The 25,834-nt window shown below is 48.2% G+C and overlaps 1 protein-coding gene across 5 annotated transcripts in view; it reads left to right on the forward strand.

Annotated features, from left to right (window-relative positions):
• The window catches only part of SMAD3 (SMAD family member 3), a 137,273-nt gene that overhangs the window by 64,602 nt on the left and 46,837 nt on the right, over positions 1-25,834 (forward strand). The window contains exon 1 of one of the 5 annotated variants that reach the window (XM_012451373.3): positions 10,417-11,435. The exons of the other annotated variants lie outside the window; for them this stretch is intronic. Coding sequence (XP_012306796.1) covers positions 11,428-11,435 — 8 coding nt within the window. The 5' untranslated portion in view covers positions 10,417-11,427. Of the gene's footprint in view, positions 1-10,416; positions 11,436-25,834 lie in introns of those variants that run through there. 5 annotated transcript variants of the gene reach the window in all.

Genomic DNA, 25,834 nt, shown 5'->3' on the forward strand with positions numbered 1-25,834 from the left:
TAATCCTAGCACTTTAGGAGGCTGGGGCAGGGGGGATGGATCACCTGAGGTCAGGAGTTCGAGACCAGCCTGCCCAACATGGCGAAACCCCGTCTCTACTAAAGATACAAAAAATTAACCGGGCATGGTGGCAGGTGCCTGTAATCCCAGCTACTGGAGAGGCTGAGGCAGGAGAATCGCTTGAACCTGGGAGACGGAGGTTGCAGAGGGCTGAGATCACGCTACTGCACTCCAGCCTGGGCAACAAAAGCTAAACTATGTCTCAAAAACAAACAAACAAACAAAGAACATGCTTTGCAGCGATTGTTACAGATATTCATGTTTAAGTGGCCCAGAGGCTGATCCTGCTTCAGCTCCCACCCTCAGACATTTAACCTGTACCACCCACCGAAATGGTCTTGATTTCCTGTTCTGCATTTAAGGCCCACCTTACCGCCATGAATGCCAGCTCCCCAAGGACAGAGCCCTTTCCCGTCTTGTCCACGGCCATGTCCCAGGGCCCTGGACGGTGCCTGGCACACAGTAGGCCCTTGGTAAATATTTGTTGGATGAGTGGGTCTCTTCCTGAGCTCTGTGGTCACCTGGGAGAGCTCTGGCAGTAGAACCTGGCTGGTCTGATTGAGGCATCCCTTCGGTGTAATATGGTATGAATGGTGTGGCCTCGCTGAGTTGTGGAGTGGAAGGCACTGTGCCTTCGTATGGCCTCATGGTGAGGAGAAGATAGTCACCACCCACACAGGCACGCTCTTGAATATTCCAGCACAAGGTGGGCACTCATTAGAGGGCAGCTCTTGTCGCTGCTGGCTGGTATGTCTTGGCGTGAGCAGCAGGGTCATCGTGGTGGTCAGTTTTTCCACTGCCATCAAATGGGATCCATTTAGCTCTCAGACAGACAAGGTATAGGGCTGGACTCTGTGCCGTGGGCTAAATGCCGGCCACCTCGAGCCTCAGATCAAGACCAGACACCGGCATAAACCCAGGTGGCCCAAGTTGAGGTCGCTCCCCAGGGCCAGGCTCATGAATGGCTGAGTAAATATTTACCCTGTCTGAGGTCGAATGTGAACTGTCTACCAGGTGTTTTGTTTTTCTGTCTCCTCCTTCTCATTCTGTAAAAAAGGAAACCAAGAGGCTGACAGGTTAAGTGATGGGCTTGACACAGCTAGCCATCAGAACGTCCTCCGATAGATCCCATCTGAGTCCTGTTCCTCCTCAGGCACCTCCTCCAGGAAGCATTCCCAGATGACTGGCCCATCCTGCCCTTTCCCTCCTCTGAGCCACAGCCTGCAGACAGTCCTCTACCTGTGAATCCATGCAAGATACAGGCAAAGGGGAAGAGGTTTGCTCTTCCTCTCTCCTTTACCCCTCTGCTTTTTTTTTTTTTTTGGAGATGGAGTCTTGCTCTCTCGCCCAGGCTGGAGTGCAATGGTGTGATTGCGGCTCACTGCAACCTCCACCTCCCAGGTTCAAGTGATTCTTCTGCCTCAGCCTCCTGAGTAGCTGGAATTACAGGCACCTGCCATCATGCCCAACTAAATTTTGTACTTTTGTATTTTTGTAGAGACGGGGTTTCATCATGTTGGCCAGGCTGGTCTTGAACTCCTGACCTTAGGTGATCTGCCCACCTCAGCCTCTCAGAGTGCTGGGATTACAGGCATGAGCCATGGTGCTGGGTCACCCCTATGCATATTAATACCCACCTGGCAATTAGTCATATGCAACTCTTGTATTGACTTTCCATGTTCTGTGTTTTCTCTGCCCATCTCCAGAGTTCCTAAAGATGAAGGGCTGTGTCTGCTGTACCTTCAGACTTTTAAAAATCGATTGGTTGGTTTGTACATCCATCTATTCACCCCACCCCCTCATCCTACCGTTCGCGCTTATAGTCAGCCTATTCTGTGTCAGCCTCAGGGCCTTTCTTCCCAGAATGCTAAAAAGTTCACCCAAGGCTCGAGTGGATGGCTAGAGGCCAGAGGACAGCTTAGGCTGAAAGTGGTAGGGAGACTATCAATGGAGCCGAGGGAAGCTCAGCTCCCTCTGAGTATAGGTAATACTCAGCCTTGCTAATGAGTTCCTCTGAAAAAATATCTTATCAGGCCCTCAGCTATCCACCAGTTCTCTCTTTCCAGCTTTCAGCCTGCTCCCTGGCCAGGAAGTTCATAGGCAAGAAAATAGAATCCACCTTCCCTATCACTCACCCTTTTAAAATGTGACTAACTCTGAGCTAACCGAGCCTTGGCCAGACGTGGATATGGTTCTGCACGGACTCCGTTTTGTGGTTTGTCATTTCTGACTTGCTGGGAAATCCTTTGTTGGGGGTGGGGATGGGAAGTAGAGCCTCTCTGGGGCTGGAGTTTTTCTAAGATGTCTAAGATTGAGAGGCTCTCACACGGCACACAAGGAGAGTGTGCCGTCTGCTTTGGTTCATGGTCAGTGGAGAAGCGCCTGGACTTGGAGTCAGAACAGCAAGGTTCAGATCTCTGCTTTTACTCCTGACCATTTAGTAGCCTTGGCCGAGTCCCTCAACCTTTTTGAGCCTCACTTTCCTTGTTTGTAAAGCATGGGGTTCTTGAAGGATTAGAAGAGCTGGTGTGTGTAAAAGCAAGGAACATTGCTCCTGGTGTAGAGTCATTTCTTAGAATTCTGAAAACCTAACCATTTTATTCATAAGATTTCTTTCTTTTCAAGGCCAACATAAGATTTATGAGAGTTTGTTTTTCCGAGAGTTGGGGTCTTGCTTTGTTGCCCAGGCTGGAGTACAGTGGTACGATCATAGCTGACTGCAGCCTCAAACTTCTGGGCTCAAGAGATCCTCCCACCTCAGCCTCCTAGGTAGCTGGGACTGCAGGTGCACACCCTCACACTCAACTAGGTTTTTAATCTTTTTTTTTTTTTTTTTCTGTAGAGTGAGTCTCCCCATGTTGCCAAGGCTGGTCTGGAGCTCCTGGCCTCAAGCAGTCCTCCCACCTCAGCCTCCGAAAGTGCTAGGATTACAGGCTTGAGCCACCACGCTTGGCCTTCTAAAAGTATTTTGGTGTGCACCATTAGCACTGGGTGTTAAAAGTGATGTGCACCTTTAGCACGAAGTGTTAAGTGTGTGGCAGATGAATATCATGTGCATTTTACAGATGAGGCAGCAGAAACTCAGGCTCAGCCACTTACCCAAGGCCACATAGTCCTAGGTAGAGTTGGAATTTGGAATAGGGCCTGCTGACTTCAATCCTAGGTGCCTTCCACTCACCTGTCCTCCTTCCTCTGCACCGGGGGTCCCCAACCCCTGGGACCCCTGGGAAGTGCCGTGCACTCAACACATTACTACGGGAAAAGTAAAGCAGGAACTAACAGGACTCCTCTCTCCAGAAGGAATTCCAGTGTACTTGGGGAAAGAATAATGGCCAAGCAGTAACTCACGTTTGTGAAGCATTCTAGAGCAGGATGCCTGATATCACTGTGATGTGAGCTACAATGTGCAATAGCCCCCACTTATTCTTGGTTTTGTCTTATGAGGTTTCAGTCAGTTACAGTCTAGAAATAGGTGAGTATACTAGAATCAGATAAGTTGAGAGAAAGAGACCACATGTATATAACTTTTATTATAGTAGATTGTTATAATTGTTATTTCATTATTAGTTATTCTCGTTCATCTCTTACTGTGCCTGATTTATAAATTAAACTTTGTCTTGGGTATGTATGGGGAAAAGTGTAGTGTTTGCTACTGTTTCTGGTTTCAGGCAGCCACTGGGGGTCTTGGAATGTGTTCCTTTTAAATAATTACAATCACTTATACAATTTGAAATCTTCTTCTGGTCATGTTAAAATGGAAAAAGAAGAGGGTGAAATTAATTTTAAATAATATATTTTGTTGAATACAATATAACCAAAACCGGTATTTTAGCATGTACTCAAATATAAATATAAAGATTCTTTTTTTTTTTTTTTAGATGGAGTCTTGCTCTGTCACCTAGGCTGGAGTGCAATGGTGCAATTTCGGCTCACTGCAATCTCCACCGCCCAGGTTCAAGTGATTCTCCTGCCTCAACCTCCCGAGTAGGTGGGACTACATGCGCCTATCACCGTGCCCAGCTATATTTTGTAGTTTTTAGTAGAGACAGGGTTTCACCATGTTGGCCAGGCTGGTCTCCAACTCCTGACCTCAGGTGATCCATCCGCCTTGGCCTCCCAAAGTGCTGGGATTACAGACGTGAGCCACCGCGCCCAGCCTAAAGATTGTTAATGAGGTGTATTACCTTCTTCTTTATCATACTGGTCTGAAGTTGATGTGTTCTTTACACTTGCAGCACATCTCCCTTTGCACTGGCCACATTCCAAGTGCTGCCACGTGGCTGGTGGCCACCATACTGGACACCGCAGCTATAGGATTTCTTTGTTAGGTCAGTTGATGTCACCTGCATTTTGGAGTGGAGTAGTTGAGCTCACTGGCTGAGTTACACAGCGAGTGAGGAGCCGAGTGGGGCTAGAGCTTGGTCTCCCTCCCACTCAGGAAGAAGGGCAACTTGCATTTGCTGAACGTCTACCATGTCCCAGGTGCTGTGCTAGATACCCCACCTTTGTCATTTCATTTAGTTCTCACAGCAGCTTTGCATGGTGAATGAATGCCACGTGCGTTTTACAGATGAGGCAACAGAAACTCAGAGAGCCTCAGCACCTTATCCAAAGCCACACAGTCCCAGGTAGAGTTAGAATTTGGAATAGGGCCTGCTGATTCTGGTACTAGGTGCCTTCCACTCACCTGACCTCCTCCTAATCAGGGCTCCCCAACTCCAAGACCATGGACCAATACTGGTCTGTGGCTTGTTAGGAATTGGGCCTCATAGTAGGAGGTGAGTGGTGGGTGGGTGAGCATTACTGCCAGAGCTCCGCCTTCTGTCAGATAAGCAGCTGCATTCGAGTCTCATAGGATCGTGAATCCTATTGTGACCTGTGCGTGTGAGGGATCTAGACTGCACACTCCATATGAGAATCTAACTAATGCCTGATGATCTGTAACAGTTTCATCCTGAAACCATCCCCCTCAAACCTCCGCTCCCCGTCCCTGGTGTCAAAAAGATTGGGGGCCACTGCCCTACACAGAGAAAGAGAATTTGCACAGAGCAACTTAGGCAAAGTATTCAAGGAAAGGACAGGAGGGACACCATGGGCTCGTGGCCTGTTGAGTAACAGCGTCGGGATATCAGCTCGGAAGGCCTGGGCCTGCTTTGGTTCGGGTGGTGTATGCATAAAAGCAGCAATCCATCTAATCACAAGTTCTGCCTGAAAGGAAGACACTTTTGGGCCTTTGAGGGGCAGGGTTGGTGATAGCTAGTGCGGGGTATGAGGTGGATGTGGAGAGGTGGGGGTGGCAGCAATTGCAGAGACCAGAGAGCTGGGCTGTATTCTGCCCCCCAAGCCTGGGAATGCTGAGCCCTTCTGGAGACTTTCTGCTCGGGGAATCCCCAAGGATTTGGGGAGACTGAAATTGAGCCAGCCTTTAATGCATGCACGCATTCACGCAGTCACTCACTCCACAAATATTTACTGAATACGTGCTTTGGGCCAGAATGATTTCGGCAGGCATATCTTGTCCTGCCTACTATTGCCTTGTTTTCTGAAGAGCCGCTCCTTCGCACGTGTAAATCTCCCTCTGGAGTACTCAGCAGACTGCCGAAGCTGACTGAGGCTCGGCGTGCCAGTCCCCTTGCCACAGGTCACATGGTACTGAATGGAAGATACAGGACCTCAGAACCAAGAGGTTTTGACTCATTCGTCTCTCTTTCTGTTTTGTCATCGGCCAGGAGATAGTCATTGAGTTGTTTCTGTTTGCCAGGCATCAAGCTATGTTCTCAGGAGTTTTGTTGTTGTTTTCATTTTGAGCGTGTTTGTTTTGTTTTAAGAGCAATCACAGTGCCCCTGATGCTGGATGGTGGCTGATGTCTGTTGCATGCCAGGCACTGTGCAGGGTGCTGGTCACGGTCTTCTCCGGGGATTCCTCCCAGACCCGCTGGAAAGAGGAGGAAACTGATGCTCAGAGACATGTACCTTTCTGAACATCACACCCCTCAGGTGAAGCTAGGGATTTCAATCCCAGCCTGTCTCTCTAAAGCCCTGACTTAGCCACTATCCCTCACTACGTCTCTGTGACCAGGGTTTAGTTCTGGTCCTCCAATGAAGCCCGATTTGCCAGAACCTGCTTATGAGACCTTACCTGATCTTCATTTTGACCACGTGTAAATTGGGAGCAGGGCAGCCTGTCCATCCTCTTCTGCTGAAATCACCCTGCCCAGAAGATGGGTGATTTCAGGACACTACCTGGTGAAGATCACTGCATTAACAGGAGCTAGAGGTCCGGTGTGTGAGCCTTGTGAAGGCACTTCTCTCTGTTCCTCCAGTCTGCCCCTTCTCTCTCATCATGCAGGGCAAGCTCAGGTTGTGGTCCTGCCTCTGTTGGGAGCACTCTTGAGCAGTCATCTCCCATGCCTAAACAGACCTGCAGAGAACCCTGTCCACACTGATGGTCATCTGCGACATGGAACTTCATGACAGGAAGGTATATTGGAGGATAACTAGCAAGGCTTTCACTTTATAGGGGGGAAAATGAGTCCTCAGCAATCAGCCATGTCGATTCTGTGTTGTAGAGACCCGAGGATGCGTCTCATCTCCCTGTCTGAACAGCACGTTCCCATTCTGCGAACGTTTCATCCTGACCCTCACCATATTTTTAAGGAAGTGAATAGGGCTTTAAGACAGACAGCCTCGCTGTTTTGCCCATTTCTGAGATGGAAAATCAAGGAATATTGCCCCACCTCCACCCCAGGAATCTCTATGCTCCTCCCATAGACAAGATGGAAGCTAGACCAGAATGGGCAGCTTGTGCTTCTTTGGGGGGTGGTGAGGACAGATGGGGGCAGGGAGACAGGATTCCCAAGCCCAGCCTTTCGACCCAAGAGGCAGGGACTCCAAGGCTCTAGAATGGGAGGAATTGTGGGAGGAAAAGCAGAAGGTCTGAGTCAAATGCACCTGCAGTTATTAGCTATGGGACTTGGGCATAACGCCACCTGTGAGCCCCATTTTCATCTCTAGGGCAGTGAACTCACGAACAGGTTTGAGTTGTTGCCCTCCCAGGACTGTTGCATGAATTGAATGAGGTGCCTTGCTTAACTGCACTGTACTGGGGAAGCCTTCTTAAATGGAAGACAGGCTTTTTATCATTAGCAAGCTGCCGCCCTACGCACTCGTCACTCCAAGGCAGCCCGTTGCATTTTCTTTCATTCTAACAACCTCCTTGAGTTGAGCAGAAATCACATTCCCTGTAACTTCTGCTCCGCAATTTAGAACAGCCCAGAAGCCTTAGGTCCTTCGGGACACTCTGCCCTGTCCACACGGATTTCCCTCCTCCCTGCCCCGCGGAGCGTCTTCAGCTTCCTCCTCTGCTCTTCTGACCCAGGTTTTGTACTTCCTTGCTCTGCCACTCCTCTTTAAACACTTGTCCAAATTGTCTGTGGCTCATCCTGTATTACGCCCAGGGCAGATGCAATAGCCCAGCCCAGGGCCTCCCCGGTGTGGGGTCTGTGCCTGTTCTCCAGGCAGGTGGCTGTGACAATGTAACTTTATGGAAGGGTGAACTCAGTGACGCTGGCTGAACTACTGCTGGTGAACATGGGAAAAGCCTCCCGGACCTCGTATCTCTCGCTTCTTGCCAGAGGAAAACCATGTCCCATTCCTCCCATGTGAGCACTGTCAGGCCTATAGCCATCATCTTTGACACCGTAACATAACTTTGCTCCGGATGCCAATATTATATGGCTGGTTTTTATTTTTTCCAGAAAAACTTAATTGGGATTTTAAATGCATCTGGGGGGATGGGCTGTTTCTGTTTACCTCTAAAAACAATGAGAAGGAAAACAAACTATGATTCTCTTGCCAGAAAAATGGAGTCAAATCTGAAATTAATTTACAGAGTCATAGTATTTTCCATTTGCGAACACTTGACCCATCCCAGCCCCTAGAGCTTTCTTTCCTCCTCCTCTGATACCACTGTGGGTGATGGGAAATTACTAAAGGCACGACTCCGGCTCGCAAAGACTCTGAAGTCCAGGATTGGGAAGAACTGTGTTCATACAGCGTTGTCAAGGGTCATTCTGCCAACCATAACCTATCAGCGTGGACTCTGCGCCAGGCCCTGCTCGGAGCTTCGTGTGTGCCGTTTCCCCTCACGCTCATGGCAGAGGTGAGACAGAGTGCTGAGATTTCGACAGACAGGGAATCTGAGATTTGAAGAAGCGATGTTTGACGAGCCACTGAAGGGTGGGGCTGGGATTGGAACTAAAGCGGGCTGCCCTTCGGCTCCCAGGGTCCTGTTGGGGAGATGTGTCCAGGTGGGCCTGTGCTGGGAGACGGGAAGCAGGAGTGATCACCGGGGGCTTTGTCCTAGAAGCTGGGCAGGTGCTGGGGATGGAGCTGGCCTGGCTTCGGAGCCACAGGAGAGGAGATGGCCGGGATGAGCTGTGTTTGGGAAGGTTCTTTTCTGTGCCAGGGATCAGCAATCTGGGTTCTAGCACTGAGAGGGGCAAAACGTGGGTTTGTAGGGGAGAGAGGGTGACCCCACTGAGTGTAGGAAAGATCAGCTCTATTGAGCTCTTCTCACCCTGGGTTCCAGACTTCACCAAAATTCCAGGGGCAGCCCCTGGGCCCAGCCTGCCCGCTTCACCGTCCCCTGACTGCTTGAGGCCGTGGGTCAGTGGCTTTGTCCCTTGGAAGCTTGGTTTCGCATCTGGGACGGGAAGGTGTCAAAACACCCTTTTTCATTGTTGAGATTAGTTGATTTGAGAGCCGAAACTTCTTGCAAAGTGCTTGGTACCAAGTAGGCCCTCTCTAAATAATTAAACAATAGTTTTCATGTTCCCTTCCACTTTTTTTTTTTTTAAAGTTTCCCCCCTGTAATAACAAATTTTAGAAGACAAGTTAATACATTGCTGTGTATACTCTGAGGCCAAGAATTTCCTCAGTGTTTACATACCAGAGTAGTACTTTGAACTTCGATTTTCTCTGCTGCCTCTGTGCTGCTTCAGACACCCTCTCTAAGATGCCAGAATGCCCTGCGGGGATGTGTGTGTGTGTGTATGTGTGTGTGTGTGTTTTCATCGTATTAGAAAAACATGAAACATTTGAATTACAGGTAAATGGTAACTTAGCCATGTACCTTCTACCAGATTTAACAAATGTTAATATTTTCCAGATTTATGTTAGGTATTTGCAACATCCCTTTCTTTACTAAAAATAAAACCCTTGTGTTGAAGGCCTCCTGTTACTCGAGCCCCCTTCCCCTTCTTCTCCCTCCCGTTTCACAGGTGTTTACTCTCTTTTAAATTGGTGTGTGTCCTTCCCAGCTAGAATTTTGTAGTGTTGTTATTTGTAAAGCCAAATAACCCCATTGTAATGTGTTTGAACCACCAAAGCAAATGATCAGCTTTTGGGAAAAGAAGGCTGAATATCAGTGACCTGAGATTGCAGAACAAACCTGCTATCAAATTGAAATCCCAAAATTATAAATTCATTGCCTTTGACTTAAAACTTGAAACCTTCAACCCTGCATACTTGCAGATACTTTAAAGATTGTGCCATCTTGAGCTCCCAGGGTCATCTGAACCTTTCATGTGAGGAAACACATCCCAGAGTCAGCTATTCTTTTTTTTTTCTTTTTCAGATGGAGTCTTGCTTTATCGCCCAGGCTGGAGTGCAGTGGTACCATCTTGGCTCACTGCAATCTCCGCCTCCTGGATCTCAGCAATTCTCCTGCCTCAGCCTCCCAAGTAGCTGGGATTACAGGCGTGCGCCACCATGCCCGGCTAATTTTTGTATTTTTTAGTAGAGACAGGGTTTCGCCATGCTGGCCAGGCTGGTCTCAAACTCCTGAGCTCAGGTGGTCCGCCTGCCTGGGCCTCCCAAAGCACTGAGATTACAGGCATGAGCTATAGCCCCTGGCCCAGAGTCAGTTATTCTTAGAGCAGGTGTTTTGGCTTTTGTCTTAGATGCTTCCCTCCCCCCTTTAACATAACTGTAATATATAATTATTGTGGAAAATTTAGAACACATGGAAAAGTAAAGATTGAAATTGCTCACTGTGCTATTACCCCAACCTCCACCCCCATAGAGCTATTTTCTTCCCATCTCCCCAAGGGCAGAGGATGGAGATGGCTGCGCTCCTCCAGGTGGGGACTGGCACCGTGGTCTCTTCGGGTTTCCTAGCGGACAGGTCCATTGGCAATAGGTGGTTGGAGGCCATCACCTGCCTGAGGTGAGGTCAGTGGGCAGGGCTGGGCATCTCCTGGTGGTCTTCCCACCAGGCCTGTTCATCAGGCTGGGGTCTGACCTCTTTCTGGTGTCTGATGCTGACCCAGGCAAGGTAACAAGTGCTCAGTAGAGGAGTCCTGGTTCCTTCAAGGAAGCTGGGAAGTGCAGGACAGACCAGCCTGGATTTGTGGCTTTTGCCTAGGCTTGGCTTTTGACCACTTTTCTGAAAAAGGACAGGGGTGGTTTTTGTTTTTTTGTTTTGTCTTTTTTTTTTTTTAACCGGTAGATGTTCCTATTTGGTTCACAGAGATAAACACTTAAACCAAGTGATCTGAGCACTGCAAGTCAATTTCCTACCTCAGTCATTTTCTGTGTGCCAATACGAAACTGTTCCTTCCTGAGATCTTCCTTTTCGCTTTTTCAAACTGAAATCATTTGCATTAGGATCACTATTTTCCCAAGTGCGTTTCACCACAAAATTTGGTTCTGTTTTTGTTTGCTTGCTTGCTGTTAGTACTCATTTTAGCTTCTGCCATTCTCTCCATCATGTCCCAGGTAAAACTTTGCATTTCTGAGTTGTTGGATTCTTTCATCAGTTCCTGGTTAGTGACTTTCATGGTCTGCAGTTTCAGCTCCTTTCAGTTTGATTTTGAAGCCTTTTTCTGCGAGGTTTGATTTTTCCAGGGTCAGTTTTTAAAGGTTGCAAGAAGTGTGCTTTTTCAGTTTGTTTATTATTTTCAACAAATGTTTTAGGTGGGTCATTTTAGCTTTGTCGATCAGCAGCATTTTTGGGGGTGGATCATTTCTCTCAAGTCGAATTTTCCCTGGTAATCTGGCCAGAAGGCCCATGGGGTCGGAATGGCAGGTCAAAATGTCTTGCTGCTTTCTTGAAGAATTTGAAACAAGTTTGAAAGTCCTATCCTCCCTTTGGATTTCTCCTTTCTGGGTGTTGCCAGGGCTCCTGTTAGCCACAGGGAAAATAGGAGGTAATAGGATTCAGACTTCTAGGGAGGGCTGTATTGTCCTTGTGATCAGAGTCCCTCCCTCCAGTCCCTGTGACCTCCCAACTTCACACACACGTCCTGCCTGCACCGTAGGCAAACGCGGAAAGGAGCAGCTCTGGTACACTGGAAAGCACGGTGGATGGGGAGGTAGGAGCCCCACGCTGGGACAGGAACATGTCTTTTCTTCTTCTTGAACTCATCTCAGGGTTGAGTTGAACCCATCCACAGGGTTGCTGGCCAGAGATCTATCAGAGTTCTTCTGGGTTTCTCTTTCTCTGGGTGGGGATATGGACTCTTAGGATGTCAGAAAGCCACTGTAGGAAACCCCCTGTGTGGGTGAAGCAGAGGCGTCGCTCGGCCTTCCGCGGGTTCTGGGTCCTGGGACCCTGCTTCTCCCCGACCCCACTCCCCACCCCCGGCACCAGGACCGAGCGTGCCTGCCATTGCAGTGGATCTGTGGAAGAGGGTTCCAGAGTGTGGGGAGAGCCCTCTGGGGAGGGGAGCTATTTTTTTTTTTTCCAGTCATCGCTGTACTGAGCAGTTCCCTAGGACAGTTGAACCCAGGGGAACTGAATTCATCTGTGTAGGTAACCATCCATCTCCTCTTAAAGGAAAAGCGCCTGCTCAGCCTCTCTGGGCAGCTGGAATGCTGCTCTGTGGGTCTGGGCATTTTGTTCCTTCTTTCTTTCTTCCTTTGATTTCTTGCTGTCTCCTTCAATTAGACCTGTGACTGTTTTCACATGGCTATTCATACATACAAGCCATGGCAGGCATCATAATTTGTGTCTGACTAGATCAATAAGAGCGGCTCTAACCAAAAAGTCCAGCTGAGAATGTATAAACACCCTTCACCCCCTCCCCTCCCTGGAGGATGTGAAAACCGCGTCCCATTAACCCTCCAGAGCAGTTGGTTGACTTGATCGGGGAAGATGCGAAATATAATTTCTTTGAATGTGCTTTCTCTTTACCCTTTTAGTGGAATTTGATCAGTGTTTAAGCAACTGTAGCCGATTCCCAGCCTACTTCAAAGCAAAAGCCCTTCACTGTGCCTATTTGCAAAATTACCTTTGAGAGGCTGAGTGTCGGAAATGCATTTAGACACAGATTGTGCCTTATGTTAGCTCTCCGCTGCCCAATAAAACGGGCTTGGGCGTATCTGAGGCAGCTACCAAAGGAAACTTAAAAACAGATTCCTGCCGGCAGCGATTATTGTGTGCTGTGCTTGCTGTGCAAAAGAAGGGGGTTAGAGATTTAAGTTTACGTGGATCTTGAGGATTTTAAGAACCAGATTTGTTCTCTTTGCTCACATTAGGGAAAAAAAAATAAACCTCAGATGTCCCGTGATATCTCGTTACGTCAGGTTTTCCTATAAAATGTCAAGACGGCAGTATTGGGTTTCCTGGCTTGCTTTTCCCCACTGTGTCTGTTCTTGCCAGAATTTTTATTAGGGGGAGGGGAGCCTTCTGCGCCCCTCCTTCCTCAGGGAAATCATTTCTTCCGTAGCCTTTAACCCTTTAAAGTTTGGGAAGGGAATACTTTGATTTTAAGGTTAAACAGAAAACTTCCCTAGTGACCATGGCTGGAATTAAGGTGTACTTAAGGCTGTAGCGCTCTGGTGGGTCCTGGCCAGGTGCTAGGTTTTGCTGTGGAAAGCAGCTTGCATAACCTGCTTTTCTTTCCATGACTATGCCTTCTACAAGCATCTCCTCTGAAGCCAGGTACGATCCCGGCTATGCTCAAAGGCCCTGGAAGATGTTAACTGATAAAAAATGTTTGGTACTCTAGAATTATTATTTTTACCCTGACCAACTTCAGTCAGATTGGCATATCTGCTGTCACCAGGTATGGAGCAGGCGTGGGTGGAAGCTGTGAATGTGTTTAGGTTGGATGTGGTGGTTCATGACTGTAATCTCAGCACTTTGGGAGGCTAAGGCAGGTGAATCACGAGGTCGGGAGTTTGAGACCAGCCTGGCCATTATGGCGAAACCCCGTCTCTACTAAAAATGCAAAAAGTAGCCAGGTGTGGTGGCAGGAGCCTGTAGTCCCAGCTACTCGGGAGGCTGAGGCAGAAGAATTGCTTGAACCCCGGAGGCAGAGGTCGCAGTGAGCCAAGATCGTACCACTGCACTTCAGCCTGGGCGATAGAGCGAAGACTCTGTGTCAAAAAAGAAAAAAAGAAAAGTGAATGTGTTTAGGCTGGGCGTGGTGGCTCCTGCCTATAATCCCAGCACTTTGGGAAGCCGAGGCGGGTGGATCACTCGGGGTAAGGAGTTCGGACCAGCCTGACCAACATAGTGAAACCCTGCCTCTATTAAAAAAAGAAAATACAGAATTAGCTGGGTGTGGTGATACACACCTGGAATCCCAGCTGTTGGGAGCCTTGAGGCAGGAGAATCACTTGAATCTGAGAGGCAGTGAGCTGAGATGGTGCCATTGCACTCTAGCGTGGGCAGCAAGCCTGAAACTCTGTCTCAAAAAAGAAAAAAAGAAAGAGAAGTGAATGTGTTTGATGGGAGCTGTGCTTGATAAGTGAATGCATTTGATTCAACAGGGCAGGGGATTCTGGAAGAGACGTAAGTACAGATTGATGAGTGTCTTGTCTCACCGTGAAAGCCTCCCTTCTCTCTTCTTTCTTAGTCCCCACTGAAGATGGAGTGGTGATAGCTTAGTTCTCACTTTGGTTTCAGGCAAAAGAAACGGTACCCAGGAGGTAGAGTTGAATAGAGACTTCTCTAACTCTCTCCTTTTTTCTCACTTCTCTTTACTTCTGCCTACCTAAGCAGCATGCTGCAGAATAAACTCTGCCAGGAGGAAGTTTGAAATCTCCAGGCTGAGAAACTGTAGAGAGCAGATGACCTTCTGAGGGCTCTGGGTACAGAATCCTTGATATGACAGGTGGGTCTAGAGCTGACAGAGGCTCAAGGCGGCCTGATGGGACAGTGAGAGTGAAAGGGAACGCCATTAATAATGACACCAGGTCAACACATGTGAACCCAGCTGTCCCGAACAAACGGGGGTTTGTGGTTATGCTCCAAAGCCCAGGCTCCAGTCTCTTCGAGTTCTGTTTTGATTTGGAAGGAGTGAAACCTTCCCCTTTGGGAGCTTAGGCTAGGGTTGCAAGCTGAGGTGTTCACAGGGACAGTCACAGTGCGGGAAATGGGGCCTGGAGTAAGGAAAGAGAGCAGAACTCGGGGTTCATTTGTGTTCTCAAGGGGGCGTTGGCAACTCAGCATCAGACAACGTCAGCGTGTTGCCAGATCTTTTGAGTTCTTTCAAGAGAAGCCAAAAATCGAGATTTACATACAAAATCTCCGCGTTTTGAAAAGTTGGCAACCATTTAAAAATTTTAAAAACGCTATGCAGGCCAAGCATAACATCTGTGGGCAGTGGACAGCTGTCTGTTTTTGACCTCCAGCCCAGACCGATTAATTGACGGCTGTTTTCTGGGTCTCCCAGTTCCGGCCACGGGAAGTTTCTTAGGGAAGTTGCCTGGGCTGACCACAAGTGAGGTGGGGAAGTGGAAAGAGGAGCTTGATCTGGCTCACGTTCATCATTTATTTGCACAATAAATATTTATTGAACACCTGTTACGTTCAAAGTACTATCTGTGTTGTGCCGTGTTTTCTAGTCAACATTTTGGGATGAGCTGTGTCTTTCTCTCTCTCTCTCTCTCTCTCTCTCTCTCTCTCTCTCTCTTTTCTTTTTTTAATAAAGACGGGGTTTCACGATGTTGGTCAGGCTGGTCTTGAACTCCCGACCTCAGGTGATCTGCCCACCTTGGCCTCCAAAGTGCTTGGATTACAGGCGTGAGCCACCACGCCCGGCCTGAGCCACCACACCCGGCCTGAGCTGTGTCTTTCTCATGTTGGTGGACTCTTTCTGCCCTTCACGGTCATGGTTCCATGCTTCTCCCTGAGATTGTAGCCAAGGTGGATAGAGTGGGAGGAACGTCAAGTGGGGGATTGTCGGGGAAAGGCCTGGGTTCGATTCTCAGACCCTGCAAAGTTCATTGTATTTCAGCTTAACCCAGCAGTAGTGCCCAGGATGAGACAGCCTTCATCAGAGGAAAGCCCTGGGGATTTGGAAGCTAGAACAGAGAGAGCCCAGCCAGGGACCCTGGTCTGGCAAAGTCCCTGAAGGCTATACCAGGACCAGGAGGCAAAAATCACAGAACAGATTGCATTCAGCTCCATACATGGCAGAACTTTCTAACAGAGCTCTGTATCCTGTGGTTGTTGGACTGGATGACCTGTAAGCTGTTTTTCATTACCTGGAAAGTCTGATACCTGGAGGCCGCTCCCTGCACACCCACTAGACCTCCTCAGCCTTAAACCTGCTCTGGTTCATGGCTTACCTCTGGCAGCTGAATTGGAGCTCAGGTCGAGTGCCCCAGAAAAAATCATATAAACTCTAAATTGAGGCAGACTCAGTTTGCCTGGGGATGAGGTGGGGTGGTATGGGGGAATAGAGGCTTCGGTGACCCTGTGAGGTGTCATTTGTGTCTTCCGTTCTCCTGCTCTCCGAATTTTAAATTATGGTAAATCACACCAACTTCACAGGCTGGTTCAGTCAACAAAGGCACGAGAGAGCTTGAGTAACTTGCTCAAGGCCACACAGCTAGGCAGTGAGGAGCTGGGGCCCACCAGCTCGGCTGTCATCCACTGTTCTTTCACCCTCCTTCCTACTCTGTTAGATTTTAATTTCCTTTGGTATATTCATTCTTTTGTGTGTCTCCCCCCTGACTGCCCCATTGTTTCTAAGACTGTCAGTGTTCAAATGTTTAATAGCTAGGGGTTTTTTTTTCCCCGTACACTTGGCCAGAAGTAGGAATTCATCACCATCTGTGAACATTTACTGAGCCTCCATGGTTAGCGTGGAATTGTACTAGAAACACTCGACCCCAGGGCTTTGTTGGCGATAAACGAGGTCTTTCTGCAGAACTTCTGAGGACAAATCACCAACGGGTTGGAAAGCATGTCCTTCAGGAATGGTGAAACTCTATTTTTCACCTTCTTATTGCTTCTTCCACCTTCGTTTCTCCCCTAGGGTCAGTCTTAAGTGTGTTAAGTGCTTTTTTCTGCTGAATGTCCTAGATGAGAGGTTTCCCAACAATGTCCCCTGATCTGTACCCCACCCCCAATTCTCAGGCTTCTGGATAGACAGAGAATGGACATCTGGTTTGTTTTGGAATGACAGGCTAGACTAGAGGCGTCCAGAGGCCTGGTAACTGCCGAGGCTGCTGGCATCGTAAGACATTCAGAAACCACTGTGCTAAATAACAGTGGCGCTCCAGTGATCTTAACATTTCAAGGAGGAAAGAGCTGACAAAGTAGGCTTGTGATGTTTGTGAAAAGGGCCCTATAGGGCATCTGGTGAGTACCCCACGTAGAGCTGGAATATAGGGGCATGCACCCATGCGCCGGACACGACTCCAGCGTCTGCATACCCATCGGCTCACTCCTGGGTTGGAACATCCTCCTCATTTTCTCTGGCATGTCCTTTTGCTCAATGAATCATTCCCGGCCAGGCCAGACGTCCTTGCTGGAGAGCCAGCTCTCTTGTGCACCAGCCCGGTGATTCTCTAATGCCAGCTTGAAATTTGGTGACCCACCTTGGGATGCTTTGCCTGTCGAGGCTTTTCATTGATGAATAGTTGTTATGAGCACATCAGCCAGAATGAGACTTTTCAAGTCATGCAGTAATGGATCTGTATGATTTTTTGCACAAAGAACTAAATAGCTGAGATACTAAAGTGGCAGATATGCCGTAACTACCTTTTCAGTGAAATCTTTAGTGTACGTATTTGCCACACTGTACTAGAACACATTAAGGCAGCTCATTAATGTTTCAGTATTTAGTGTTTGTCATACAATGAGCAACAGTGGACGCCTTTGACACAGTCTATTGGAGCAAAATATGTCTAGGCTTCTGCTTACTTTGTTGCATTTTTAAATCCCCATTTCCATCAGAATTTGACTTGTTCGTTTGTTTTGCGGCAGAGTCTCACTCTGTAGCCCAGGCTGGAGTATACTGGCCTGATCTCAGCTCACTGGAACCTCCGCCTTCCAGGTTTAAGCGATTCTCGTGCCTCAGCCTCCTGAGTAGCTGGGACTGCATGCAGGCACCACCATGTCTGGCTCATTTTTGTCTTTTTAGTAGAGACGAGGTTTTACCATGTTGACCAGGCTGGTGTTGAACTCCTGGCCTCAAGTGATCCGCCCACCTCGACCCCCCAAAGTGCTGGGATTATAGGCGTGAGCTACCGTGCCTTTCGTTTTTTTGAGACAGAGTCTTGCACTGTCACCTAGGATGGAGTACAGTGGCATGATTTTGGCTCACTGCAACCTCCACCTCCCAGGTTCACGCGATTTTCCTGCCTCAGCCACCCAAGTAGCTGGGATTACAGGTGCACACCACCATACCCAGCTGATTTTTTTATTTTTAGTAGAGATGGGGTTTCACTATGTTGGCTAGACTGGTCTCGAGCTCCTGACCTCGTGATCTGCCCACCTCAGCCTCCCAAGCCTGGGATTACAGGTGTGAGCCGTGGCGCCTGACTTTTTTTTTTTAACATTTGTATCGAGGTATAATTGATATGAAATAAATGCCACATATTTCAGGTGTACAATTTGATGAGTTTGATATTCATATACGCCCATGAAACTGTCACCACAATCAAGACAACGAACATGTCCATCACTCCTCAAACTTTCCTCTTGCCTCTTTGCAATTTCACCATCCCGTGTGCCCGCTGCCTGCATCCCCAGACATCTACCGATCTTTCTGTTATTAATTAGTTTGCATTTCCTAAAATTTTATATAAATGGAATCCTACTCTATGTATTACTTTTGTCTGATTGTTTTTATACAGCATAGTTATTTTCAGATTCATCATCTTTTTGCATGTTTCATAGCGACTTTTTATGGCTGGGTAATATTTCATTGTATGGATATTAAGGAAGGGGTGTTGATCTTCAGGGATTATTTATTTTCATTTTAAAAATTCCTCCTGAAGTAGTAGTTTACTTTTGAAAATATGCTTTGAAAGAAATTTGTTTATAATTCATTTGGCCCTCATATTTGTGTAATTGAGTTAAATCAGTGAGTATAATATTTAGCATCAGCTGTGTTTGCTATGTGCCAGGCTTGATGGTGCTTGTAGGGCACCGAAGGGGTTCCTGTCCTGGCCAGTGGTTGATGTGTTCAGGAAGGTCTATCAGTAGTTCTGTAGTGCACCACATCCTACATGGGATAGAGCTGCCGTGTTTTAGACACAAAGACGGCTGTTATGCTGTCTTTGCAAAAACGGTGAGATCTTGCTTTCCACAGGCTTATGGCCTGATGCAAGTTTCCAGTTTTGCACAATGTCACAGCAGATATCAGATATGCCTTCCACGCCCTTGGTCTTTCACAGCCAGGCGTGGGGCTGGAATCTGAGCTGTGGTTGCTGTGGTTGCTGTGGTTCTCTGATTCCTGCTCAGAGGATTGCGTGATGGGGGCTGGAGTGCGGGCGGGAAGTCAGCCTCCTGGATCCCTTCATCCTCACAAAGCCAGGCACACAGGGAGGTTGTGGGGGCGGGGTATGCCATGGGAATTTCTTCCCCAGCAGGAGAGCCGGAGTGGAATGTGTTACTGGGGAGTTGGAAATGTACCCCCTTTTCCTTGTCCATAGTTCAGTCAAGTTCTCCTGAAATAAGTCTTCCTACTGTGTGTAAGAAAAACCAATAAGCGTCTGATTAATAGTCAAAGACTGTCAGAAAAGGGACCTTGGAAATATCTGGTCCAGTCTGCCCATTTTATAGTTGAGCAAGCTGAGGTTCAGGAAGCAGGAGTGACTCAGGAATAGGCGCTCGTAGCAGAGCTGGGACTTGGGAAACTCAGGCACTGCTTTAGACCTTCATTTTCATAATCCTTGAGGATGAGAGTTTCAAGAAGACTTGGCAAAATTTGAAAGGCCTGGGAAAGAGATTGTTAATCTCTCATCCAGCGCTAGAGCATGCTGTGGCATTAAAAAAAAAAAAAAGAAAAGAAAGACAAAATAATTCTCCCAGATGATGTTTCTAGAATGTTCTCACATCTTAGTCTTCTGACCTTGCAGCAGCTTGTTCTAGGACTAACATTAAAATTCAGGAGTTGGGGCCGGGCACGGTGTCTCAAGCCTCTAATCTCAGCACTTCGGGAGGCCAAGGCAGGCGGATCACAAGGTCAGGTGTTAGAGACCAGCCTGACCAACATGGAGAAACCCCATCTCTACCAAAAATACGAAATTAGCTGGGTGTGGTGGTGGACGTCTGTAATGCCAGCTATTTGGGAGGCTGAGTGAGGCAGGATAATCACTTGAACCCTGGAGGCAGAGGTTGTGGTGAGCTGACATCACGCCATTGCACTCCAGCCTGGGCAACAAGAGCGAAACTCTGTCTCAAAAAAAGAAAAAAAAAATGCAGGATTGGAATTCAGCAACATCATTGGACAGGATTTTCTGGTTCGTGAATAAAAGGTGATGGGTGACACTCTATGTCAGGGTAGCACTTCTTGGTTTATGAAGGGCTTTCATGTTCAATCTGTACGTGAACCACTTGACTGTCTTCCCACATGGCCCCTTTATACCAGTGAGGAAATTGGCCCCCGGAGATGGGGCACTTGGCCTGAGGTGGCCCAGGTGGTAAGGAGAGGAGCCAGATTTCAAATCCAGGTTCCAATTTCCAGTCTCCTGCTATTTCCATCGTGTCCCCCTGCAAGGCAGCTGGGCGTGCAGAACAACAGCTTGACACAGTGGGAAGAAGCTGGGCTTTTATGTTTAGAGTTCAGAGTTCAGCTCTGCTTCCCTGCCTGCTGGGTGACCTTGTGAAATACTCCTAACCTCTCTGAGCTTCACTGCCTTCTTTTGGAAGATGAGGCCCTGTCCTACAGGATTAAGTATTTAAATATGGTGAATAAAGTATTTAAATATGGAAGCACTAAAGTGCTTACCATAAAACTTGCTTCTAGGAAGCAACTGGTCAGTGTTACCTCCTTAATGAGGGTGAAGTAGATGAGAGAAAACTAGTTGTGAAAAGAGAGCCGATAAAGCAAAACTTAGGGCACGTTTACATGTACAAGGGGGTGCCCCAGCCCTCTTCTTCTTGCACATAGAATCTTAAATGTTTCCTAGATTGAACCATTAATCTTGATCTCTTGCAAAGGAAGTTAAGACAGAGGTACTCCCCAAGTGCTTTGCACATAGTAGGCCTGTAATATATACAGACTGAGTGATCAAGTGCTCTTTGGAGCAGCAGAGAGTATGCCTACACATCATTTGAATAAAACGTGACAGCCTGGCAGAGACCAGACTTGGAAGGTGATAGGCTCAGGGCATGTGGGCAGGGCAGCTGTCGCTGGAGGTACAGCCTGGAGCGGGTAGTGTGGAGGCTGGAGGGGCTGTCCCATGGCACCAGGGTTGAGTGGGTGTCAGTGCAGACTTAGGGATGTGTTTTTGGGGGAGGGGACAGGGAGGGACTTCTCAGACACTTAAATGGAATCTCAGGTCATACGGAGACATTGTCCCTGTGTTTATTTTCCTTTGAGAACATCTCCATTTAAGTAGTTGATGCTCTGAGCAGGGAGAGAAGAATGAGCCTTTTCCCTCTGTTAGAGCCAGTAGTAGCCTCTTCAGGTTCAGAATTTTTTTTTTTGAGGTGGAGTTTTGCTCGTGTTGCCCAGACTGGAGTGCAATGGTGCGATCTCGGCTCACCACAATGTCCGCCTCCTAGGTTCAAGCGATTCTCCTGCCTCAGCCTCCTGAGTAGCAGGGATTACAGGCATGTGCCACCACGCCCGGCTAATTGTTTATATTTTTGTATTTTCTACATGTTGGTCAGGATGGTCTCAAACTCCTGACCTCAGGTGATCCACCCGCCTCAGCCTCCCAAAGTGCTGAGATTACAGGAGTGAGCCACCGTGCCCGCCCAGGTTCAGACTTTTTAAGGCGTATGGGGACAAAGTTGGGTCAATGTTAGAGAAGAAAGGCTTTTTCTCCGTCTCTCCCTCTTGCTTAATCTAAGGAGCAGAGAACGCCAGGGAAACTCGGAAGTAGCGGGGGGTGATTTGGGAGCTAGATGGGGCCTGACATATGAAGCTGCTACCTGGTCACAGCCAGGCAGAGTTGGAAGGGTGTCTTTCGGCGGGGTGAGAAGAGAGCAGCCTCCAAAGATTCCCCTGCACCCTGCCAGGCCCTGCCAGGGGCCCCTCCTACCCCTCTTTGCTCCTTGAGAATTCAGTGATTCACTTCCCGTGTCAACTCTTGTTTAATGTTCGCCTCCATTGTTACCAAACAATCTAGGCCCCAGTGGTGTGTGGAGTTCTGAGAGTGGAGGAGGGAAGGGAGCCAGCCAGCGCCAGAACTGTTTACAGAGCCGGGGAGATGGGCCCAGGCTTGACAGCCGGGCTGACTTGAAAGACCGGCTACAGCGGAGCGTGGCCCCGACAGCTGGGTGTGTGTACGGTGGGAAATGCCAGGCACAGCCGCTCCTCCACAGAAACCACTCTGTTCTTTCTGCTCTTGATGGAAGCTCCTGCCCTTTGTTGTGGTGTTAGCTTCTTTGTTCAGTTACGCCGACAGCTGAGTTTTCCATTTGGGGCCATAGTTTTGGGATCATGGATTCCTGGAGTAGAAAAAACAACACAGGGCTGGGCGCGCAGTGGCTCACGCCTATAATCCCAGCACTTTGGGAGGCTGAGGCAGGTGGATCGCCTGAGGTCAGGAGTTCAAGACCAGCCTGGCCAACATGGTGAAACCCTGTCTCTACCAAAAATACAAACACTTAGCTGGATATGGTAGCGGGCACCTGTAATGCCACCTACTTGGGAGGCTGAGGCAGGAGAATCACTTGAACCCGGGAGGCGGAGTTTGTAGTTAGCCAAGATTGTGCCATTGTATTCTAGCCTGTGGAACAAGAGCAAAACTCCATCTCAAAAAGAGAGAGAGAGAGAGAGAATGAATGAATGAACGACACAGGAGCTCATTCAGAAGGATCCCTGGGTAAATACCATCTCCTCCTGGGCCCCTGTTTCCTCATGTGTTCGGGGAGGGGAAGGAGATAATGGTGAAATGCCCCCCACCAGCTCCAAAGTCCTATGGTTCTGAGGCTGGAATATACTGCAAAATAACATTTGCATACCACCTTCCCACCGCCTCTGCCCCACGTCCAGTTCTACCAGCCACAGATGTGAGCACATCTGGAATCCGTCTACCTGTCTCATTCATTTCATGACCTCTGACTTTTGAGGTCAGCAATTCTGCAGCCTCCCTCAGCTTTCTGGTTTAAAGCAAACTCCTCTCTCGGGAAGTTGTTTGAAATCAATTTCATTCCTTTCTATCCCACATGACAGCTACGACTGCCGCTGTTGAGTTGACGTTGACATCGGGTTTGGGGCTGCTTTGGTTTTTGTGTTTGCTTCTAACCTGCAGAAAGAGTCGACGTTCTGAAGTTTTCTCCCTCATCCTTTCTGTTCGTCGCTCCTTGTACAGTAGAGAAGAGGAATTTTTGTTGGTAGTCCACGTTCTTGATTACTTATTTCCTCAGCTGCTATTGATGACTCAGGCTTTCTCCAAGGCCCTAGGTGCCTAGAGGTATAGAAGGAATGAGAAGTGTAGACACAGAACACCTTTAAGCCCCTTTCTCCTGCAAGTTAGTGTTTTTCCCAAGTATTTGGAATGCTAGAAAGTGCTAGAAGGTAAGGAGACACTAGATATCCATTGAACCCATCATTTTTTAAATGAGATAATCCATACCTAAAGACTCCCGTGTTAGTCAGTAGCACAGCCGGAGGGAGGACCACACTCATTCCTGTCATCTAATGAGCAGCCAGGCTCCAGTCCATTCTCCAGGGTGGCCCCACATATCTGTATGCTTTCTCCTTTTTTTTTAGACGGAGTTTCGCTCTTGTCACCCAGGCTGGAGTGCAGCGGCGTGATCTTGGCTAACCGCAACCTCCGCCTCCCAGGTTCAAGTGATTCTCCTGCCTCAGCCTCTGGAGTAGCTGGGATTACAGGCACTCGCCATCATGCCCAGCTAATTTTTGTATTTTTGGTAGAGACACAGTTTCACCATGTTGGCCAGGCTGGTCTTGAACTCCTGACCTTAGGTGATCTGCCTGCCTTGGCCTCCCAAAGTGCTGGGATTATAGGCGTGAGCCACTATGCCCAGTGGCTGCTTTCTCCTCTATTAAATCCAATACTGATAAAATCTCCAGTTAACAAATATTTGTTGAGCAAATTTACTGCAGATTGCTCTATTTAATGTCTGCCTATAACCTTAGCCACAGATGACTCTGTCTCCCCGGTATGGCAAGTGGGCAGAGCTTCCTCATTTGAAAACATTTTAGCTTCCTGCACTTACCCACTGGTTGCTTTTGCCTAACTGGCACCTGTGGCTGTCATTCTCCTGCTGTTTTTTTTTTTTGAAACGGAGTTTCGCTCTTGTTACTCAGGCTGGAGTGCAATGGCGCGATCTCGGCTCACCGCAACCTCCGCCTCCTGGGTTCAGGCAATTCTCCTGCCTCAGCCTCCTGAGTAGCTGGGATTACAGGCACGCGCCGCCATGCCCAGCTAATTTTTTGTGTTTTTAGTAAAGACGGGGTTTCACCATGTTGACCAGGATGGTCTCGATCTCTTGACCTCATGATCCACCCTCCTCGGCCTCCCAAAGTGCTGGGATTATAGGCGTGAGCCACTGCGCCCGGCTCTCCTGCTGTTTTTAATTGCTCCTCTCAAGACCAGCTGATTGCTTAAAGAACATTTCTGGTATCAGGCCCGTGGCAGTAATGTGTGTCTGTGGATTTCTTTGCTATGAGGCTCGATTTCTTGATCGGGTTCATAAGGCTGGTGGGCAGCCTGAGATCTTTGCTTGTTTCCTACATCTTTGGAAAGGTACTGTGATGCTTACCAGTTGCTGATGCACATTATCAGTTAATTCCATTACCATTACCTATTTTCTGAGCACACGTGACCTGCAAGCCCCATGCTTGCTCCATCCAGGATGCAGGCAAAGTTAAGCTGGGTCTCCTTCCCCTTGTGGAGTCCCTGGCACAGTTGGGAAGGGAAGTCAGAAACACATAGAAGTCACCTCATCATACCAGGCCTTTGGTGCTAAATGATGATGAGTCTGAAGAGTGTGAGACAGTGGGGACTGTAGACTGTAAGAGTTCAAGGAGGGGAAGATGGAGAGAGGTCATTCTTAGCAGAAAGCCACAGCGTGGGTTACTGTTTGAGCTGGAAGATCATTGGACCTCAGAGATCTCTGTCCCCACCTGCACCTCAGCTCAGTATGCTGCTGGCCAAGAGTGCAGGGGCTCCACGTTCCGATGCTGTGGCTGCAACATTTACCTCCACTACTTGGGCCTGTTCAGCATTTTGAGTTTCTATACCTGTAAATTAGGCCTGGTAACATCCATCTGCGTCTGAATCAGCTGGCACTGGGTGGGCTGATAACGGGGAGAGTTGAAAGAATCCAGGACCCAATGGGAGGATGCCTCACCTGGAAGCTTTCCTTGTTCCTGATTGTAGCTGTTTTAGGGATGCAGCTTTCAGATAAGAGCCACTTAGTTGATGAGGCCGGCTTAATCGAGGAGGACTATTGCCATCCTGACATTGTAAGCACGGGCCTGGCTTATCTGATGTCCTCCCTTCTTGCTTGTGTGGAATTCCTGTCTTCCTGCCCATAGGGGTTCTTTGCTGTCTTAGGTGAATTGTCCCAATGAGCCAGAACCTTTTGTTTAAGTATAATGGGAAGTCTGTATCCTTAGACAGAAAAGAATACTAATTGGCCACTTAACTGTCCTCAGGGTACAGATGCCAGAACATGAGGGACACCCATTCTTTGTTACCATTTGGGATGGAAACTGCTATATAAGCTTGTAAAGCTTTGGTTCAGAAAGCACAGAATGTGTATGGAACAGGGATTGCTGTCATGCAAAGGCTGCACTTTTTGCATGTAAAGGTACCTCTTTAACTCCATTGTCCTGAAACTAACTTTTTCCAGAAACGTGGTTATTTTCCACCCTTCCTTTACTTCCAGCCCCCCATTCACGCCCAACAGTGGCTGAACTGAAAGGCTTGCAAATCCCGAAGGCTTTGGGGCTTTTTAAAAAAAATAGGGACTGAGTTGTAAAGACCGAGAAGGGGAATGTCCCTTTCTCAACCATATCGTGTGACATTTGCTAGGAATTGTAAAATCACTGGAGTGAACGCTTGTCCCGAGGCACTGCCTCTCTGTGTGAATGTCACTGAGTCGGCTGGCCGGTTGACCCATTGCATGTTCTACAGCACTTGTGACATTGCTTTATCTCTCTGGCCAGTGACTCATAATTAAGGAAGTCAAAACTGTGCCATTAACACAGAACCTCCTCATTTGCCCTCTTCACCTCTCCCCATCCGCCGCTCCCAGTCAGGAATGCCCGCCTGACATTTTCTCTAAGTCTTTGGAAACTTTAAGATTTGTTTTGATAGAATAAGGCCGCCGGCTATCATCATTGTCGCCTGGTTCCACTTGTTTTACCCCAAAAGTCTG

This window comes from Aotus nancymaae, unplaced genomic scaffold, assembly GCF_030222135.1.
Source record: "Aotus nancymaae isolate 86718 unplaced genomic scaffold, 86718_ANA_hifiasm-v0.15.2.pri h1tg000003l, whole genome shotgun sequence".
Classification (NCBI taxonomy): Eukaryota; Metazoa; Chordata; class Mammalia; order Primates; family Aotidae; genus Aotus; species Aotus nancymaae.